This window comes from Dermatophagoides pteronyssinus, unplaced genomic scaffold (genome assembly GCF_027571235.1).
Source record: "Dermatophagoides pteronyssinus isolate colony J.1.1.1.1 unplaced genomic scaffold, Derpt_VIB-CSIC_2022.12 sq0027, whole genome shotgun sequence".
NCBI classification, from domain to species: domain Eukaryota; kingdom Metazoa; phylum Arthropoda; class Arachnida; order Sarcoptiformes; family Pyroglyphidae; genus Dermatophagoides; species Dermatophagoides pteronyssinus.
Genome location: NW_027461551.1, coordinates 315,667 through 338,321, shown reverse-complemented (window position 1 = coordinate 338,321; position 22,655 = coordinate 315,667). Strand labels below are relative to the sequence as shown.

General features: G+C 29.3%; 1 protein-coding gene and 2 long non-coding RNA genes across 5 annotated transcripts; 2 read left to right on the top strand and 1 right to left on the bottom strand.

Moving 5' to 3' along the window:
• Positions 1-224: 224 nt before the first annotated feature.
• On the bottom strand, positions 225-11,123 carry wake (ankyrin repeat and fibronectin type III domain containing protein wide awake). Of its 3 annotated transcripts, XM_075823379.1 has the most exons (15): positions 11,062-11,123; positions 10,483-10,770; positions 9,553-9,964; positions 8,587-9,503; positions 8,434-8,512; positions 8,247-8,350; positions 7,854-8,183; positions 5,442-5,567; positions 5,130-5,318; positions 4,934-5,065; positions 4,495-4,869; positions 3,954-4,417; positions 2,799-3,888; positions 1,518-2,731; positions 1,324-1,438 (listed from the first exon to the last, which is right to left on the bottom strand). In XM_075823379.1, the coding sequence occupies exons 2-15, from the start codon at positions 10,670-10,672 to the stop codon at positions 1,430-1,432; spliced, it is 5,631 nt and encodes a 1,876-aa protein (XP_075679494.1). In that variant the 5' UTR covers positions 10,673-10,770; positions 11,062-11,123; the 3' UTR covers positions 1,324-1,429. The 3 variants fall into 3 exon arrangements, with proteins under 3 accessions (XP_075679492.1, XP_075679493.1, XP_075679494.1); XM_075823377.1 differs by having other exon boundaries at positions 225-2,731; XM_075823378.1 differs by having other exon boundaries at positions 225-2,731; positions 8,587-9,497; positions 11,062-11,122.
• On the top strand, positions 5,971-8,258 carry LOC142645884 (uncharacterized). Its single transcript, XR_012846909.1, has 3 exons — positions 5,971-6,114; positions 6,181-6,323; positions 6,442-8,258. It is a non-coding gene; the product is annotated as an uncharacterized LOC142645884 (long non-coding RNA).
• Positions 11,124-12,076: 953 nt separating the features above from the next.
• Positions 12,077-13,474, top strand: LOC142645883 (uncharacterized). The gene is made up of 2 exons (XR_012846908.1): positions 12,077-12,980; positions 13,045-13,474. It is a non-coding gene; the product is annotated as an uncharacterized LOC142645883 (long non-coding RNA).
• Positions 13,475-22,655: the final 9,181 nt, after the last annotated feature.

Sequence of the window (22,655 nt, the reverse complement as noted above, 5' to 3'; positions counted from 1 at the left end):
TGTTTTTTTTTTTGGAGGCAAAGCACTCGCGTAGCAAGCATGTGTTAACAAACTTCAATCTTTTTTTTCTTTTCTTTTCTCTTGGTCGCGCCAAAACAACCAGATTCAGACGCGAGGGAAAAAAGCGCGCTGTACTTTTTTTTTTTATTTGGCGCGATTTGCATAGTTTTTTTTGAATACGCATGCGTTTCGATTACCGTTCGTAAAAATTGTTACGCAAAAAATTTAAATTTAAATTTTTCTCTTATTTAATGTGTAAAAAATAACCATTCAAGATAAGGAACATTGGATGAAAAAATAAAATAAAATTTCACAATTTTTTTTGGGGGGGAAACAACAGAATTTTCACAGCCATTTTTTTCTTGGGGGGAGGGAAATGGGCCAAATGGACAATCATCACTTATATAATAAGCTCTCGAAGAAAATCAATCAATCAATCATTCATGATGATGTTGATGATAATTAAAATGTAAATATAATTTAGCATCTAAATCATTCCATGGTGATTGTAATTGATTGAAATAAAAATCATTATTTAAATGTTTAATATTTGTTGAATAAATAGCTAATAATGAATAATTTTCCCATTGAAAATGATAATCATTCAGAATTTTTGATCGTCTATGTTGATGTTTTGGATGAAATATTTTCAATGAATATTCAATAATAGTTTGAATAATATTGAAAACTTTATCACCGGTTGCGATTTCAATATCGATTAATGTACCTTGTGGTAAACAGGATTCCTGTTCAACATATATTTGTATTGTTCGAGTTGTTTTCGATGATTCGTTATTTAAAGAATTTTTCTTCTTCGTATGATGACAATCATCAACTTTGGCATTTGATTCATTATCATTATCATTAGATAAATTGAATGATGAATCAAACGATGATTCGGATGTTGAATGAATAGTTTCACTGCTATTATCCAAATATGGATCATTATTATCATGTTGTTTTCGATGTCCATAATGTTGTTTCGTAGATGATCGTCTTCGTCGTCGGCTACAACATTTACTACAACATGATTGTTTCCATTGATGTCGTCGTTTATGATGATTTTTCGATGATGATGATGGTAATGATGAATTTTTATTCGAATATCGTTCATGAAACATTCGATTCGATCCAAGTTCCATTAATGTACGCATTTTTTTTGAACGAATTTTTCGTTTAGGTATTTGATGTCTTATCACTCTTGTTGTTGATAATTGCTTTGGTTCATTTTCCAGATGCTTTTTGCTGTCGATATCCTCATTATCCTCATCATTATCCTGACATTTACAATCAACAAGAATATCTTCAAAATTATCATTAAAACAATAACGGTCTTCATCATCTTCATCAGCTGGCTTTTTTGAATCGGATATCCAAATTTGTTCGGAATTTTGTTCATTTCGATCATTATCATCATCGAAATCGTTGGTCACTGGCTCTGCAATAATAATCTTTGGTGATTCATTTTCCTTATTATCATTATTATTGACTAAAACTAATATTGGTATTTCACTAACATTTGTTGTTGTTGATGGTTGTGATGAATATGTAAACAAAGTTGAACTCGAATCAATTGATTGTCTACCATCATCATTATCATTATTATTATCGTCAATAATTTGTCGATCATCATCCATCATTTTTACTTTGGTTATTGTTGCTGCCGATGATATTGTTGATGATGGTAACCTTGATGTTGAATGACAACGTCGTACATCCATTTTATTCGATCCAATTGTTGTTGTTGTTGAATGATTATTATTACCCGGTTCATCATAATCAGAACAATATTTTTCATTATCCATATTTGATGATGATGGTTGTAATGATGATGATCGATATTGTTGTTGTTGTTGTTGTTGATTATAATGGTGATTTGTTGGTGTTTTTGAATCAATATTTTCATCATCATCATCATCATTATTATTTGATGATGATGGTTTACCATCAATTTTAACAATAACATCCAATGTTGGATCATCATCATATGGATCATCATCATCATTATCAACAACATTATCACCACCATGATGATGATCATCATCATCGTTATGATCATTATTATTATTTTGACAACCATGATAATTATGATGAAAACGTTGATGTGCTAAACTATGATAATGATTTTGTTGTCGATGTTGTTGATCAATATATGAATCATCACGACTTTTACGTCGTCCCATTATCATTGATAATGATGGTATAATTGTAGCCGCCGCCGCCGCCGCTGGTGGTGATGATGGTGTTGAATTACATTCACTTTGTATATTGATTTTTGGTGTTATAAAATCCATTTTTGTATTTGTTGTTCCATTATTATCATCATTATTAGTCGTTTCGGTGGCTGTTGTTATCGTTGATGATTGAATAAAATTACTTCGTTGTTGTTCATTATTATTGATTCCAATATCATCATCATAATCATCATCCCACATTTGTTTATCAATTGAATTTAAACAATGTTGTATCTGTGCTAATGTAATACCGGCATTAATTTGTCGATCACGTGCATATGAAACAACATCCATTATCCAACGCATTGATCTACAATGTTCATCTAATTGTGTTTGAAATTCTAGCAATTGATTTAAACGTATTTTTGATTCAGTTACTTCCGATTTAGAAAATGCTTCACGTTGTGCTTGTTGTGCAGCAATTATATCCAATTCTAATAATGCTGATAGACGCCAATATTGTCCGGTAAAACGTCTTTGATATGTATTCATATGAACTATTCAAGTGTTCGAGAAAAAAACGGGAAAAGTTATTTTGATGTTTTTCAGTCAAAAAACACTTACTTAATTCAAATATTTTCAATGGTAAAAATAATAAATCATCAAAACGTTGATTAATATCTAAATCGGATTGTGTAATGGAACAAACTTCATCCGATGGTGGTAATAATAAAATCAATGATACTTGTCCATCTAATTCAATAATTTCAACCGTATATATACGATTTATATTTAAATGTTTATCTTCATCAATACCGATTGATTGAAGAAAATGTGCAGCAGTATGTGAAAGAATTTGTAAAAATTTTGTTAATTGTTGAAAACACATTTTCTGTCCAAATGTTAATCGTTGTGGTTTTTGAATCTGATTGAACCGGGAAGATTGTTGTTGTTGATTCATAACCGATAATGTTTTTGGTTTTTCAATTCGTTCAATATTTGTTGTTGTTGTTGTTGTTGTTATACAGCCACCATCATCTTTTTCCAATGTTTGTTGTTGATCAGATGATGATAATTTAACAATTTGTTGTTGCTGCTGTTGTTCATGTTGACATGCTAATTGAAAAAAATTATCAACAAAACCAGGTCCTGTTTGTGTCATTGGTGATGATAATGGTGTTATTGTTGTTGTTGTTGTTGCTGTAATTTGATTCATTAAATCCGATGATGATAATGATGTTTTATGATTATTGATTGATGATGTTGTTGATAGAAAATTCGGTGAACAAGATGATGAATGATGAGTTTTTGATTTTTGATTTCTTGAATTAGTTTCCGATTGTTGTTGATGAGTATTATTAACCAATTGTAAATGTAATTGACTAACACTTGTCACTAATCGACGCCATGTTTGTTTATCATCGTCATCACCATTATCCTCATTTTGACCATCATGATTATCATTAAGATCATTTTGCTGTTGCTGATGATGATGATGATGATTTGATTTTGGTTTCAAACACATTTTTAATGCAGCCCATTCTTGCCTTGATACATGTGGATTATTACGTATTTTTGCAATTGGTAATATATTTGGTTGATTACTATTAACCATAACCGACATCATATCGATTGATGATTTTAATTTTACATATGCAATATATAAACCTTTTTCTAATTTACAATTACAAGCTTGGTGATATTGCATCATTTCCTTGATTATTTTAAAATGGGAAAAAAATCATTAAAGAAAATACATAAAAAAATCCATATACATACATCAATTGTAGCGAATAAAATATCGCTAACAAGACGTGGTAGTGGTGGTGGTGGTGGTGAACCAATATCCGTTACTGAAATACCTGAATCAGAAACACGTTCCGATTGAATTGTTGATGTTGATTGTGTAGCAATTCTTTTCTGTAATTTTGCCAATGGTAACCACCGAACGGATAAACAACTAATCATTTTTGGTTCTGGTACTGAACGTATTGCACATAATACACAACTACCTTCATTATCACGTAATGGTTTATAATAAATTTTTCCCAAATCAATAATACCTAATGAATTTTGCATTTGTTCAATTGCTAAAAGGATTTTTGTACGAAATTGTGCAACAGTTGATGATTGTTGTGATTTTTCTAATTCTTTTCGAAACATTTTTATATCATTCCATGTACAGCAGGTTATTTTTAATAGCCAATAAAAATCATTCTGTAATGTTGATGGATATGAATCATCTGGTGTGAATGAATAAAACAAACAAACATGGAAAAATCAAAAATCAAAAATTTCAAACAAAATTTTTTTTGCTTACCAATTTCAATAATAGGTAGTACTTCTTCATTGGTAACCAAAACACGTTTATCCGTACCATTATAGATTAATGATGCCAGATATATTGCACCACGTTTCATTGTTTTTTGAAATTTACTTGTTGAAACGAAAAAATTTCGAATACTTTTACGGACTTTTTTCTGCGAACCAGATGTTACTAATCCACTAGTAGTAGTTAGATTACCGCTACCGGTTATTGTTGAATTATTATTAATCATTGCGGTGGCAGTAGTATTTGTGGCCATCAATATATTTCCGCTACCAATGTGACCAGAATTTGCAGATATTCCACCGATATTATTGTTATTGTTATTCAATGTTGTTAACGATGTTTGTTCCAATTCGATTGATTTTCCTACGAAACAAAATACAAAATTATTGATTTGATTTGGTTTGATTTTCTTATTTTGTAACCATACTTTTATCCGCACAATCACGTTGTTGTGTTGTTTGTTGTTGTTGTCTCCATTCAATAATCTGATCAAATAATTGATCAATTTTTGGTACACGATCTTCAATTTTTGAATGTTTTTTATCAATCGATCTCCATGCTTTATTCAAATAAAAAATTAACTAATTAATCAGGAATCATTTCCAGAACAAAAAAAAACTTACTTGATGGTACTGATTGATTCATTAATGGATAACAATATTCCGAATATCCTTTACAATTACCCGATGCAATTCGTACCTGATAACATTGTTCGGATTCTAAACGTTCGATTAGAAATTCATGTTTTGCACACATATTTGTCATTTCAACACAACCAATTATTGTTTCAAATTGATTTGAACTCCATTCAACTAAATGTTTTTTTTTCGATCATATTGACAAGAAAAAAAAAGAGAAAAAAGATACAAGAAAATCCAATCAATCAATCAGTCAATAAAACATTTCGAAAACCGCAAAAAAACAAACAAACATACTTTTATATTTGGTTATAATTTGACGACGATAATCTTGTTGTAACCTGATTGGTGGATAATAATTTACTAGTAAACATTCAGCACCGGCTACCTGTACATGTACCGATAATGGTGGTGGTGGTGGTTCTATAATAATTTAAAAAAAACATTTTTCAAATAAAAATTTAAAAAAAATTGAAAAAATTTTTGCCATAAAAAAATGTCTATTTTCTGCCTTCCATTGCAATTACATTTTGGGTGTAAATAGAATCGAATGTTTTGGTTTTTTTTGTTGAGGAGGGAGTATAAAGGAAAAGGATGATGATGATGAGTAAATTCGAATGTGAAGAAAAAAATCGGTTACCAAAGTGGTTTTCATCATCATCATCATCGAATAACCGAATTTTCGGTTAATATTTTTCGGTTATTTCTCATTTCTGAGAAAAGAAGAAGGTAATACTTATTAATTTTTAATATCCGAAGAAAAAATATTAAAAATATGTTTTTTTTCCTCCATACCGATTTCACTTTCTTCAACACACGAGGCTAATAATAATTTCTACATGTTTTTCGTGTTTTTTTTTGTATATGTGTCTGTCTATGACAGAAATTGAAAAATCCATTTCTTTCATTCAAGAAATAAGAGAAGAAAAACATTAAAAATGTCTTGATAATGATGACTTAATGACATGATGTATGTTTGAGTAAATTATTGATTTCCTTGATATTAATTTCATCTCTTTTTTCTTTCGTCTTTTAGAAGTCGATACTGAGAAGAATATTATTCGGAAAGCTTCATAATCCTTCTTATGTTGTTTGTTCGTTTGGCTTTTTTTTTTTTTGGTTTTGTTGGCAAATTTCCGGCAAATTTATTCGCCCAACCAACCATGTAGTCAATTTTCGGTATGATGAAAATTAGATAATGATGTTTTCTTGTTTATAATTCAATTTCTCACTTGAGAAAATATGCTTATTTCTTTTTCTCGGTAATAATTATTAATTTTTTTCTTCTTTCCATCAGGTATAATCGAATTATTGAATAATAATCGAATCAACATAAGAAAGAAAGAAAAAAAATCGAAAATCGATTTATTCGTCCATCACTTTTGAATCATCCGGTCTCGAATCAAACAAAACAAAAAACAAAAAAATCGATTGATTCGGAAATTATTCTTCGTTTTCGTTTGTTGTCATCTTGAGGTATGTTTATGCAAAATTATAAACATCATCATCAAAAAAAACAACATTGTCGACAATATCCGTCCAAAATAATTCGAACGTCAAAACTTTTCACCCAAAAAAAAAGATGAATATAATAATAATGTTTGTTTATTTTGTGATTCTCAAAAAACCCAAAGTCAAGTCAACCAACCGAACAACCAGACAAACAACAACAACAACAAAAAGATTGTGTGTTATTTTCACCCATTCTCTCTCTCTACCCATATATTTCATTTATTGGATTCTGTTGAAGAATATTTTCTACAGAATCTGTTATTATTGTTGTTGTTGTTGCATCTGTATCTATTCTGGATTGTTTGTCATCAACATCATCATCATAATAATAATAACCATTATTATCATCATCATGAATGGCAAAAGAAAAAAAAATGGTTTGTTTGTTTATTTGTTTGATATTGTGAAAAAAAATAATAAACTAACTAACCAACCCAGTGTTTAGATGATGATGATGATGATGGACTTTTGGTTTGGTGTTTGGTATCTGTGTGTGTGTGTGTGTGTGTGTGTGTTCAACAATATCATATGATCATCACATCATTCAACGAAAGAAAAGAAAAATATTAATAATAGATTTCTAACCAACAACAGAATTCAGTCAGAATGTCGCATCTTCAAAAAAAAGAAAAGAATTTTTTGATACAAAAATACTGTCTCTCTGCCTATTTGTCTATCTGTTTTCATAAGTGTGGGTGGACGGATGGATGTTTATATATTTGAAAGTTTTTGTTTTTGTTTTTAGTTTTTTTTTCGAAACTTTTTTTTTACCAAAGAGTTTTTTTTAAACTTGGGTTTTTTGTTTAGTTTTTTATTTGCCATCACACCAGTGTTTATTTATCAACATATAACATTTAAAAAAATTATATAATCATCCATTCTTGAATAAATAAATTATGACATTAAAGAGAGAGAGGAAGTGAGAGAGAGAGAGAAGAACAATCAAGATGTTTATGAAAATATATAAAAAAGAGAGAGAATTCTATTATCATCATCATTATCATTTAAATAAGATAAACATCATTGTGTGTGTGTGTTGACATTTGAATATTTATTTATTTTTGTTTTTGTTTTGAAAATGACATTATCAATATGTCAGTTTTTAGTGTTGATGATGATGTTTTGTTTGGTCAGTTTGATTTGTGCAAAAAAATATTGAAGAAAGAATATTGAAAAGAAAAAAAAATAGAGACTTACGTAATAGATCGAATCCTTTTTTAAGTCTTTGTAATAGTTTTAAACGTCTTTGCCAAAACATAATTTGTCGTTCTTTTTCTTTAATTAATGCTGAACTTAGATTACCTGTTATCGATGTTGTTGTTGTTGTTGTTGATGATGATGATAATGGTAATGGTTGTAATATTGATAATTGACCAACACCACTATTGATTGGTTGAATCGATTTACGATGATAATTTTGTTGTTGTTGTTGAGAATGATGATGATGAGCATTTAAATCATATAAACAACGTTCAGCTTCTGATATTAATGATTGTAAATGTAATTCACGACTATGTCGATTATTAACTAGAAAAAAAAGTTTAATTTTTTTTATAAAAATTTTTATAAAAACATTTTAAAAAAACATACATAGATCACCTTCACGTGCACCACATGATTGAAGATATTTAATTAATGATAAATTTAATAACATTGTTGCTATATCTAATGGTGTAAAACCATCCGAATTTGTACTATATATTAATGTGTGTTTGTAATGAATCAAATTATAATTAATAAAAATATAATTATCTCTTTAATTATAATAATAATTTACCAATTAACATCAACATTAGTTGTTTCAATAATCATTCGGGTACGATCAAAATGTTCATTTTCAACCGCTGAAAATAATGCTGTTTTTTTTTGTTTTGTAAAATTATTACAAAAAAAATTACAAAAAAAAGATCATCATCATTATCAAACATACCTTGTTGATCGAAATTAAATTTACTTAATTTTTCTAATTTTTTTCTTTCACTTTTTTTAATACCGGTTGTTGCTGTTGCAGCAGCCGTTGTTGTTGTTGCTGCTGCTAATGTTGAAATAGTCGATAATGATGATGGCATTTTTATATTCGAATAATAATGATGATGATGTTGTTGTTGTTGATGTTGTTGATGTATCATTGAATTTATATCAATACTTAAATGTCTTTTATCCATTGTCGTTGATGATAATGATGATTGTTCATTATTATTATTCATCGTTAAAAATGCATTCGATGATGATCGATATGTTGACCATTGTTGTTGATGTTGATGCGAATGATGATGATGATGATGATTTGAATGTTGTGAATGATGATACGGATGTGAATGATGTAAATGATTATGATGATGATGATGATGTGGACAATTATTAAATGATGATGCTGATGGTGGTGGTGATGATTCATTTGGAATAATATCATTTTGTTCAAAATTCGGTTGTTGTTGTTGTTGTTCCATTTGTTGATGTACACTTAAAAGACTATCAACACTTCCTGTTCGTTTCATCATAATCGATTTTGAATTATTTGATTCGTTCATCTTTTTACCACTACTATTATTATTACTATTACCACTAGTCCATGCCCAACATGAATAATTATTTTGTTGTGATTGTGATGTTTGATAATAATGATTATTATTTGATTGATAATCATTTAATGATTGACCAACTGATAGATAATTATTTGCTGTTGTTGTTGTTGAATTTTTAATCATTGGTCCTAATAATCCATTGTTACTACCACCACTACCACCATAACTTGAACTTGATAATATTCTTTGTCCATAATTATTTGTCCAGAATTTGGAAAATTTCTGGAAACTTGAATTCTTGATTCCTTTATTTGAGCTGAAACTAATTATTAAAAAAAAGATTTTTTTAAAGAAATTTTCCGAAAACTTACCTGGAATATTCTTTCGATGAACCAGCCGATGAATTTGATGATACTGATTGTCTTGGTGAATGATTATTACTATTATCATTTAATTGTTGTTGTTGTTCACAATAATTACAACAGCAACAACAACAACATGATGCTGTTGTTGTTGATAATAATGATGATTGTTGTTGTTGTTGTTGACAATAATTATCATTATTAACCATTGGTGGTAATGATTTTGATAATGTTACTGTTACATTTGATGATACGGATGATAATGATGATGATGGCGGGGGTGGTGGTGGTGGTGATGATGTTAAAAACTCATTCAAACAATTATTCATCGATTGATAATGTTGTTGTTGTTGATGCGGATGATGATGGCAACAACAACAACAACAACTATCATTTAATAGAAAATTATCGTTTGTTGATCCTAGAAAAATGAAAAAAAAGTACTCGAGGGTTATTATTCACTGATATTATCAATGTTTTGTTTTTCTAATAAATCCAAGTTCATTGAATTCTGAAATCATTATCATTAACTATTCTGGGCATCTTTTTTTCCTGAACTGAATGAAAAACAAATAAATATTTTTTGTTTCTCAAAAATTATACAATTTTTTTTTTTTTGAAAGTAAATATTTACGATAAAGTTTCTTTTTTTTGGTTCCCTGAATGTGTGTAAAGTGTTAATAATATGTATGGTCTATTTCGAAAGAATTATTTTCCGTTTGTTTGTTTGTTTGATGAAAGAACTTTTTTGAACATAGAAAAAACTTTTACATAAATAAGATTTTCTTGCAAGAAAAAAATAAACAAAAACTCTTCGGTCTTTTCTCACTGTTTGTTTATCAAGAATTTTAAAATTTAAATTTTAAATCATCATTTTAAAAGTTCAAATGATTATGATGATGATGTTTGATAAAGTTTTTTTCCAGGAAAAAAACTTACCCAAATTCGGATGATGATGATGGCTACCATTAATCAATTGATAATCATTAATCGATTGATAATCAATCGTATTCGGTTGTTGTTGTTGTTGTTGATTGGACATCATCATTAAATTTTGTTGATTTAATTGTGCATTCAATATATTTAATGCTGGTGTTATAATAGCCGGTAATGTACGTGCACGTAACATTGGTGATGGTTTTTTTGCTGTTGTTGATATTTTCGACTATTTTTCCACCACCACCACTATTTCCATCCATCATTGATTGTTGTAATTTATTCATTTGGCTAATTTTTTTAATTTTAAAAAAATTAATTAAAATTAAAATTAAATTTGACAAAATTAATAGGAATTATCTTTTTTTTATTTAACCCCTTCCCCCGAAACCAAAAATTGACATTCTCTCTCTCTCTCTCTCTCTCTCTGGCTTTTCATTACATAAATATGGTTTTATTTTCTGTGTGTTCAAAAAAAATGGGAAAAAATGCGGAAATTTTTTTCTGTTTAAAATCTTGTCCCATTACATTAATCAAATCAAGAAGCAAAAATAAAAATGAAAAATGAAAAATTCCAACAACCCAAATTAGTTAAAATGATGAAAATTGGATTTTTTTTTTGGGAGGGAGGGTTCAAATAAAACAACAACAACAAATTCTCATCATTAATGATATTAATTTATTGTTGTTGTTGTTGTTGTCGAGATTTTTTAAAAAACAAAAATTTCATTAAAATTTAAAAGCTTTTTTTTTCTTCAAAATGTCACATACAGTGTTAATAGTGTGACCAAACAACAACACGCCTACGTCACTATAAAAAATGTCACTATAAAATGCATGATGATGATGTGAGATGTCAATGAAAATGAAAAATACATCATCCCTAAAAGATGTAATGTTTTTTTTTGGGGATGATAAATTAATCCATATTGACAAGCACTGAAATGATGAAATAAAAAACACAAGAATCCCTGAAAAGCTTCTTTTTTTTATAGATTAAATGTGTTTTTTGTTAACCCCTTTCCACTACCATAGTATGTTTCATAAAGTGTTAATGATATTTTTATTTTTATATTTGGGAATTTTTTTCCATCTCAATAATCATCATTATCATTAGATTTTCCAATTTATTTACCCTTTTTTTGCCATTTTATTTACATTTCTCGGTGTGTGTGTGTGGGTGTGATGTGTTAATTGATTTGTTTTTTTTTTTTTTTTTTTTTTTTGGTGACAACAACAACACGGTTGGTGTTTATTTAGGTTTTTACATAATTTTTTTTAACAAAGTTTTTTGTTTTGTTTGTTGGAAACTTGAATTTGAATAAATGAAACTTTTCTTCCTTTCTTTCCTCCTCTGATAATCATTATCATTAGACTTTTTTTTTAATGATGATGATGATGATGATGATGATGTTGAATGTTTAATTAATTTCATCATTAACATTAGAGAAAAAACAAACAGAATATACTGCCAAAAACAACAACAACAACAATGTTGATGATGTTGGCATATCTTTGTTCACTTTTTTTCTCTCTCCTCATATAAGATAATCTATGAGATTTATCAATAGAATTTCTCTCTCTCTCTCTCTCTCTCTCTCTCTCTCTCTCTCTCTCTCTCTCTCTCTCTCTCTCTCTCTCTCTCTCTCTCTCTCTCTCTCTCTCTCTCTCTCTCTCTCTCTGATTACATTGTTTCTACACATTGCCTATTTCCTGATGATAATTTTCAACGAAAAAAAGAAAAGATTATTTACAATATAAATAAATGATGCATCCAAAATATTTCCAATTCGATCAAAAGACAACGATGAAGAAGAAGAAGAAGAAAAAAAAGAAGAATTCTTGATGCTCGCTTCCATTGAAATGATTCGATGATGATGATGATGGTATGATTATCAATTTTTTCTCATCATTTTTAATCATTTTCTAGATCATTGACCATTTGATTATTCATTCAAGCGATTAATATCAGTCATTGTGTGTGTTTGTTTTTCATTATCTGTTTGTTTTTTATTTGTGTTTGACGGGAAAATTTCTTCCCGAAAATGTTTTTTCCCTTGAAAAACCAACAAGAATTGAGAATTCTGATTCAATCGAAAAAATCGAGAACGAAAACATCCAATTCAATTTAACAATGAAAAAAAACCGAAAAATTTGGAATTCAAATTTTGCTTTGACAGAAACAAAACAGAGTTAATCATTTCCCGAAATATCGATAAGAATATAGAAAATATTCTTTAGAAAAAAACAAACAAAATATTTAATGATCGTAATAGTTCTGGTTATACCATATATACAGATGGATCGAAAATTAATGATGAAGTTGGTTCCGCGGTCGTTATTTTTGCTAATGATGAAAAACGTTCTCCTCTTTTGGTATTGACCTATCGTTTAAATAGTAATTGTTCAGTGTATCAAGCTGAACTTTTCGGAATTTGCAATGCTATATCCTGGGTCATCGAGAATGGCGTCTCGGATGCAGTTATTCTTTCCGATTCCAAGTCTGCTATCCAATCTATCTGTAACTTTCATTCTACTAATTTTTTGGTACAACTTATTTTTAAGATGGTTGCTGATTATACCGGTCGCATTTGCATAAAGTGGATAAAGGCTCATAATGGTTGCTTCGGTAATGATTTAGCTGATTTTTACGCCAAGCAAGCTACTCTTTTGATGGATGTTTCTTTCGATCTTCTTCCTCTGTCTTTCGCGCATCGTAATTTAAAATCCTTAATGATTAACAATTGGCAACAGAATTGGACTACAACAACTAATGGCTCGTGTACTAAGAAATTTTTTCCTACTATTCAACATCGATTGGATTCTTGTTTGATACCAGGTTTTATCATTACTCAATTTTTAACGAATCATGGAAAATTTAATCAATATCTTTCGCGTTTCCGTATTTCAAATTCTTCCGTTTGCAATTTTTGTTCTTGTCAAGTTCAATCATCACTGCACCTAATTAACAATTGTAATCGTTTTGCATATGAGAGATTTAATTTTTATAATTTGATAAATTCCGATGATTGTACATATTTTTGTAACTCTAATAATTTTGATCATTTTTTTGAAATTTGTTTTTTTCATTTATAATAATCTTTGAATTTTGTTATTTTTATTTTTATTTATTTTTCCCCCCTATAATTTTATGGAATAGGGGTTTTTGTTTATTAAATTCAATTCAATTCAATTCAATTCATTATTTTCGACCGTTTGTTCATTTTCATTCATAAATTCACAAATTCGTTTTAATCTCTCTCTCTCTCTCTCTCTCTCTCTCTCTCTCTCTCTCTCTTGCTGCTGCTATTAACCTATTAGCATCATTTTTTTTTTTTTGTTGAAATTGTTTTTCATCACACTGAATTTTCATTGGACATTTTCTCTCGTAAATTCTTGATAATACATTTTGACATTAACGACCATAATGATGATAATGATGATGATGAAAATCAATTGATTAACCAAACTGACTTTTTGCTGTTTGTTTCAAATAAATTAAGCAAAATGAATTTGTTTTGATAATTTCGTTTGACATTTGATTATTTTCATTTTAGCCTTTTGGTTTTTTGTTTCGTAAAGTTTTTTTATTTTCTGTTGTTTATTGGTCGGTTAGTTAGATTGATTGGTTGGTTGGTTGGTCGAAAGCAACACACATAATGAACCGGATAACAAATTTGCAATCATTTTTGCTTGCTTTTATAGCATCTTTTTTTTCGCATGTTAAAAAATTGTCGTTAACCAAGTGTGAGAACGACGGGGAAAAGAACGATAGGAAAGAAAAATGCTCACTTTATTCGATCGGATATTTGTATTTATTATCGAATAAAAAAAAACTTATTCCTTGTCCTTTACTCTGTGTTTACGTGGTTGTTATAAATGTTATGTTTTTTGGAGCTGCTATTAAATGTTTTTCTCTCGCTCTCTCTCACAGTGTTTTAATGATGATAATAATTTCTCGGGAAATTGTCGAGAGAATTTTCTCGCTCTCTTCTTGGTTTGTTTCTTAATCGAGAAGTTATAGAGGCGATTCTGAATGACAAAAACAAAACAAAAAACCGAAATTCTGTTGAAAATTCTATTTTGGAGCTTCGTTGAAAAAAAAGAATTTGTTTTCTAATCCATATTCATTTCGTAAAAAGCCACCAAGGTAAAAATAGTGAGAAAAGTGTTAATGATATTCTGTTGTTTTTTTTCATTTGAAAAAAAATGAGACAACAGAATTTTCTATTGTGATTGGTTAAAAAAAATAGGATCATTGGCCTTTACCTCTTGGACAGGTAACCATTACAGAATAAAATTACACCGGTGTTGATTTTTACCCCCCTCCTCTCCTTTGAAAAATGACATGACATTTTTGGACATAAATCAATAATCAATATCATTATCAATATTCTGTGATCAATAATCAACTCATCATTCTCTCTCTCTCTCTCTCTCTCTCTCATTCCTGTCAAAAGTTTGTCAAAAGTTTGTAAATTTACAATTTTTTTTTCTTATCGACATTTGGTTTTCATTGAACAAAAGTCAAAAAAGCAGAAAAAAAAGTTTAGTCACGCAATATCATTTTATTGGTTAGTTGGTTGATTTTTCTGTTGTTATAGCTAATTTTTCCATATTACATACAAAAAAAAACTTACTTTTTACGTTTTTTCTTTTGAAAAACACGTTTTATACGTATCAATAAGAATGCAGCACGATCCATACTTAATGATGATGATGTTCCTGTTGTTGTTGTTGGGGATTGTCGTTGTTGTTGTTGTCGATGTTGTTGTTGTTGTTGTTGTTGTGAATGATAATAATGATGTTGATGCGGATGAATACCTGATGATTGTGTCATTATCGTTGTTGCTGTTGATGGTGGTTGCTGTGATAATGGTAAACATTTTAAATTTGTTGATATTGTTTTCATTGTTGTTGATGTGGATATAGTCGTCGATGTTGTAACCGATGATAATGATGATAAAGGTACTTGCGGTGATAATGATGGTGGTGGTGGTGATGTGGTATTTGCATTCGATAATTGTATTATCGGTGACAAACGATTCAATGTCGTCGTCGATGTCGTCGTTGTTGTTGCGGTTGTTGTTGGTGTTGGTGATGAAATCATCGTTTATAATTTTGCTTTGGCATATCCATCACATTTGACAAGAAAAAAAAAGAAATCCAGTAAGAAAAGAACAGACAAACAAAAAAAATCTTTCCCAAAAGAATATTTCTCGGAAAATTTCTAACATTAAAACATTTTCAAGATTTTCATGTTTGTATATGGGCAAATGATGATTATTGAATGAATTGTAACCGACAATATTACCCGTGTAACCAATACCGACAGACCGAAAAAAAACAGAAAACCGAAGACGACGAATCAGCCCGAAAAAAAAGTCTGTATTTGATGATGATTTGGTTCGAGTTTCGAGTACACATAGATCCAGAACTGAAACATGCGCAGAATCGATTCTGATTGCCAAGAATAGAATATCAAAAATATTGAAATTGATTTTTTTTTGTTTCAGCTAAAAAACAAAACCCCAAATCATCATCATTAATTTCGATTTGAAATTTAAGAAAAATTTTCCAGAATTTTTGAACTTTCGGGAACATTTTTAACTCCCTTTATTGATGATGATGATGTTATTGTTTTTTTTCTCATTTGATTATTGTTTTTTCGATTCCATAATGGCCATTTACATAATAGCAAAAACAATAAACGACCCCTGAAAAGTTTGCTTCACTGTCATAATTCGCATTGAAAATTTAAATTTCTTTTAAATTGAAAATTGAATTTTCAAAAAATTTAAAATTTAAAATTTGAATGAAATTTCAAACAAAAATAAGAAAAAAACGTACAGAGATTATGCATATCTTGAGGGCTTTAAAGATTATTATTTTTTTCAATTTTCTTTATTTAAACAAATCACAAGCATTTAGTTTGGTTTGGTTTCCGGAAAAAATTTTCCCAAAATTTTCATCATCATCGTTGTCAGTCAGTAAGTGTTTTCAAAACAGATAGATGTGAACATTCAAAGTCAAAGTCAAAAGAAAATTAATAGTAATTAGGGTAGAAATAGTCGAAACACAAAAAAAAAAAAATACAAATCAAGTTTGTTTTTTGTGTGACAATTTTTGAATAGATTAAGAATCGCAAGAATCGTTATTTCTAGTAAATTCCAATTGATCGATGTAATAAACATCATTATTATTATAAACATCATTACTTTTCTATTTTAACCTTATAAACAATAACAATAAATAATAATAATGAAATGATTGTAACTTTTATTGTTGTTGTTGTCGTTATATTTTTTCCTTAGAAATCGGATTATTATTATTATTATTCAACATTTAAATTAATCTGAAAAGCAAAACAAACAAACAAACAGTAATAATGATAATAATAACTTAAAGAAGAGAGAGAGAGAACAAACGACATAACCATAAGTTAAAATAGTCGAAAAAATTGTATTTTTCTTCGTCGTCAACATTATTATATCATCAACATCATCAACAACAACAACAGGGGAACAAAAACAAAAAAAAAGAGAAAATTTCATAAATTAAGAAGAGTGGAACTGGATGGATGGGGGATCACCATCACTACCATCACCATAAAGTCCTCCATCCACCATTTTAAATGAAAATCCCATATTTGAAACATTTTATTTTTTCAAGAAAAAAAAATACCGACCAAAATCCCGATAACAAACCAAAAAAAAGTAATCGAAGGATGCTGTAAAAAAAATGATGACGACAAACAAACAAACAAACATACAAACACCAACCGGAGAATCTTTGCATAATAATTATGTTGATGACAAAACATAATACCAAATTTCCTTTCCTTTCATTTTCATTTTCATCTCATTTAAATTTTCAATTTTCAAGCAAAAAAAAAACTAAATTCATTGAAATTATTATTATTAGTTGCTATTGTTGTTTATCTTGTTACTTTTTTTTTGTAAAAAGACTTTGTTACAAATAGGATTTTCATTAGTTTAGTTTTGAATTTTTATTTAGATTTTTTTTCCATGGTAAAATAATAATAACGACAAACGAAAATCGGAATTGTCGTTTTCTGACTATCGAAACTACCTATCGTTTCAAACAATCGATTATTCATTGATGACGTAATGCGAAATGATAATAATAAACTGATCAACAGCATGACAACGACCTTTTACTTTTTACTTAAACGAAAATGTTAATGAAATATTTCGCACAATAATTCGCAATACACACACACACAAGTCGTTGGCCTAGATATAAAAAAAATTGTTTGTTTGTAAATGAGATTAGCTATAGCTAAATAATAAGCAAGTAACAACAACAAAAAAAAATTACAACAAAAAAAACGTCTAGGAAACGAGAAAATTATTCTGTTGTTGTTGTTGTAGTTAATTCTGAAACAACAACAACAACAACACCGGCTGTAATGCGAATAAATTGAATTTTTTTCTTCTTTTTCGTTTCGTTTCGAATCAGAATCGAAATCAAAATCGAAAATGAAATGAAATGAGATTTCTTCATCAGCATTTGATCAAGATGATCATCATTTGTCTACGATATTTGCAGCCAACAAAAAAATAGAAGATAATTTTTTCATTAAAATTCATTTTCCATTTTCCCGATTTCTATCCAGGCATCCCTTATCTTTTCCATTTCTTCTCGTTTTTCATCTGTCTCTATTCTCATTGCTTGTAAATTATGCAATTAGATGAAGCAGAAACACACACACAGAGAGAGAATGATAGAGAAACAGAATCACCGAAAATCTCCAAAATCTACCTTATTTGATTATTCTTACCTTTTTTTTCGTTTGTTGTTCATTTCCAAAAAAAATTGTCGCAGCAACAACAAACAAACAAAAAAACAACATCCATATGAATGATAATTATTTTAATGAAAATAATGATCTTCTGCTACCGATGCTGCACGGTTAATAACGGAATGTGAACGAAAATTTCTTTGGAATTAGATGTTTGAGAACACATCACACACAAGCGACACACATATGGGTGTATATAGTCGATTTTTATTGGCCGTCAGTTTTTCTTTTTCCTTTTCTTTTCTTGAATTTCAATGTCAATAACAAAATGGACGGAGAGAGAGAGAGAGAGAGAGAGAGAGAGAGAGAGAGAGAGAGAGAGAGAGAGAGAGGGAGAGAGAGAGAGAGAGAGAGAGAGAGAGAGAGAGAATTTTGGGGTCGCACCGAATATAGCCAAAAATAAAAATAGCCACAGCCCAAAAATAGCCACAACCCAAAAATCGCCATAGGCTAAAAATCGCCACAAATTAAAAATAGCCAATGGAGAAAATAGCCATAGCCCAAAAATCGCCAATGGCAAAAATCGCCACAAATATTGGCGGTTTGGCAAATTGACAGTTAGGTTTTCCTAACGGAAAACCTAACTATCCATGAAATTAGGTTTTCCTACCCGGAAAACCTAATTTCAGAAACCTAAACTAAACTACCTAAATTAATTTGGAACAATTAAAAGACCAAAGGATGTTCCAGAAACACACACAAACCTAACCTAACTTGCCTAAATCCATTTGGAACAATTAGAAAACCAAAAGGTGTTCCAGAAACACACAAAAATCTAATCTAAACAAACCAGAAACTCAATTTCCCATCATTTTCATTATTTTGGCTATTTTTTCCTATGGCGATTTTCTCCATTGGCGATTTTTAATTTGTGGCTATCTTCTCCATTGGCTATTTTTAATTTGTGGCGATTTTAAGCCTATGGCGATTTTTGGGCTATGGCGATTTTAGGGCTGTGGCGATTTTTATTTTTGGCGATTTTCGGTCTCCCCCGAATTTTGAAGAAATGAAATGAATACTGTATACCAGTGAGAATTGTGCGTTTTTGTTTTGGTGATGTTTTTTTTCGTGTGAAAATGTTGAATTTTTATTATTTTATTATTATTTTGATGAAATTTTTTCTATTTTTTCCTTTTACAACTTTTATTGCCATCCATTCATTCATTCATTCAATGATGACCGGAATCCAACAGAATCCAAATTACAGAATTGAATTACAGAATTTGGAAAAAAAAAAATTTTAAAGCAATAAAAAATTCTGTTAATTGATGATGATTATTCTCGCAAATTGAATGAAGCAAAATTATTTTTGTTTCTAACGAATTCGAGAATGTAGAATTAGCGAATTGGAGAATTTGACATTGAACAAAAAAAAAAGGGTTATAAAAACATGTTTTTTTTGAATGAAATTTTCAATTTCACACTTTTTTGGTTGATTCGAGAAACAAAACAAGAAAAGTGTGATTCTTCTCACAGGATAATGATGACCGAAATATTTTTTCCTGTTTTTTGTTTTTTCGAAAGAAATTTTTGTTATTTTTGCTTTAATTTGATTCGGATTGATTGATTATTCTGTGTTTCTATGTGTGTGTGTGTGGGTGGTTGAATTCTAACGAGAAAAATTCGAAACAGAATTTCGTATCCAGAATATTCTGTTGATGAAACTCAACTGAAACTAAATTCCTTATGCATAAGTGTCGGTTGTGTTTTGCTGTTTTTTTTCAATAAAATCAATAAATTTATCGATTTTTTTCAATCGATCGAAGAAGGAAGAAAATAGAGAAAAAAAAATCGATAAATTCCAATCAGTTCAACAGCAACAACAACAACAACAACAACAACGCAATTTTTGTTGTTGAGCGGCTATTTCGACAAATTGGTTTTGTTTCGGAAAGAAAAATTTTTTTCCAGAATTTTAATTTCTGGAAAATTTTTTTTTCTTTTAAATTCTTCATTTTCTCCCCCCACCGAAAAAAAAAATTCATTAATGATTCCTCTAAAAACAACCACCGCCACTATTTCCACTCACTTGTCAAAATCATTGATTATTTCGATCAAAGCAAATTTTTTTTCTTCATTTTTAATTCTGTTCGTTTCAAAATCAATGAATATGAAAATAGAGAAAAGGAAAAAACACTTTTGACTGTGTCAACCAAGAAAAAAAAGATCCAACCATGATGATGATGATCATAATGATGTGTAAATTGATTTTTTCCTCTCTTCATTTGTCCTGAAAAAAAGCACACTAAGTAAGGAAAAATAATAATGATGATGATGATAATAGGAAGAATGTTTGCTTTTTTTTCTGTGACTGAAACCACAAAATTATTATTATTTCTTCTCTCTCTCTCTCTCTCTCTCTCTCTCTCTCTTGCTCTGAATTCACGATCAAATGGATAAGTAAATGAAAACTGATGATAATGATGACAGTGTGTATATCAGCACCCCGAATTGATTCATGGTTCCAATTTCAAATTGGATAATGGAAAATTTTGGCTCAAAACAAATTGGTTTGATTTGATTTCTTTCTCTCTCTCTCTCTCACTCACTCTTCTTTTTCGATTGTTCTCACATTTATCAATTCAATTCTTCTTTGATTTTTGTTTTTTTGCCTGTTTGTTCCATTCATAAATGGTTTGGTTTGATTTAGTTATTGGATTCAATTGGATTCATCATGTTTTGAGCGCCAAAAAAATAATGTCATCATCATCATCATTACAGAAAAGCTATATACACCCAAAAGGGATCTAAGAAATCAAAAAAAAAGATATGATTCTGGTTTAATTCTGTCAAAAAAAAATCTTATCTTTTTTTAATTTTTTCTTTAAAAAAAATGAAATTTTCTACCCGAAAATTAATTAGTTTTTTTTCAATTTGAACAGAATTTCTGGATCAATTTCAAAATTCAAAATTTCAAGCTACCGTCATCATCATCCTGGGTTAAAGATGAAAACAAAAGAAAGAATTCAATTCTCTCAGTGTGTGTGTGTGTGTGTGTTTACATAGCAAACACACTGAGAATTTTTTCAAAATTCTGTATTTTTTTCGCAGGGGGGATAAGTAGAGGAAAAACAATGATTCTTTATTTTAAAAAAGTGGGAAATGGGGGAGGGTTTTAACAGAATATATTCTATCGCCCTACCCCCTCTTTTTGCCGAAAAGTTTTATGGATCGATGTGTGCACACGAAAGTACAACACCTACATGGAAGAAAAGAAAAACAAACAAACAAACTTAAACACTTGATCCATTCAATCACAGAACATATTTTTTACAAAAAAAAAAAAAAAAAAATGAAGAATCAAGAATCAAAAAAAATCGAAAGTCAAAGTCAATATTTTTTTGTCTATTTTAATTCCAGAATCATAAAGTACAGAATGAAGAATCGGTCGGTTGGTCGTACAGAATCCATTCATTCAAACACCTTGTTATTTTGGTTGAATGATTTTGTCATTCGCTTTTTTCTGATGTTGTTGTTGTTGTTGTTGTCGATATTGATATTGATTGTTGTTGACAAATCTTTTTTGATAAACAGAATTTTCTCCTTTCTTCAGATCCAGAAACCAGAAAAGAAAGAAAATATTCCTAAAAATACATTACATTCGAAATTCGTCCATCACTAACACAATCGATTATCGTTGAAAAAGAAAAAACATCGATTCTATAAAATGAATGTTGACAGGATTCTGCTTGTTTGCTGTTTGAAATTTATTTAATTTCATCGCATCAGTAAAATTCATTTCAATTCAATTTGAATCACTTTTTTATTTGGGCCCAATAAAATTCAAATTCAAAAAATTGTCATTTTTTTATATCGGCAGCAGATGTTTGTTTGTTTGTTGCAATTAGAAACCCTGGAGCAAATTTTTCTGTTGTCATCATTTCGGCGACTATATTCACACTGGCATCGCCTTCTTTCCTGCTTACCGGGTTTTTGATTTGTTCGTTAGTGAGCACATGTTTTTTTGGGTGAATATAGTCGCTTCGAAATTTCCGCTTCAAAACAAAACAAACAGAAATTCTTATCTTGAAAAAGATTTTCTTCATTTTTTTTCGGGAACATTCTTCAAATTTTGGCAAAAATTGAACTCTTCGAATCGAAAACAACGGGCAAAATAAATACGGAAAGAATTTGTTTTGAAAATAGAAAAAAAAATTAATCAAAAGAAAAGAAAAGAAAAAAACGTAAGTGATTCTTTCATTCATTCACCATTTTCAAATCAAATTGAAAATTCTTATCACGGTTTCTATTTCTATTTCTTTTCGCTTACAGATGACAACAACAACAACAAAAAAAAGGTGGGAGCCATAAGACGAAAAAAAAACTTTCTGGAAAAGATTCTTTGATTCAA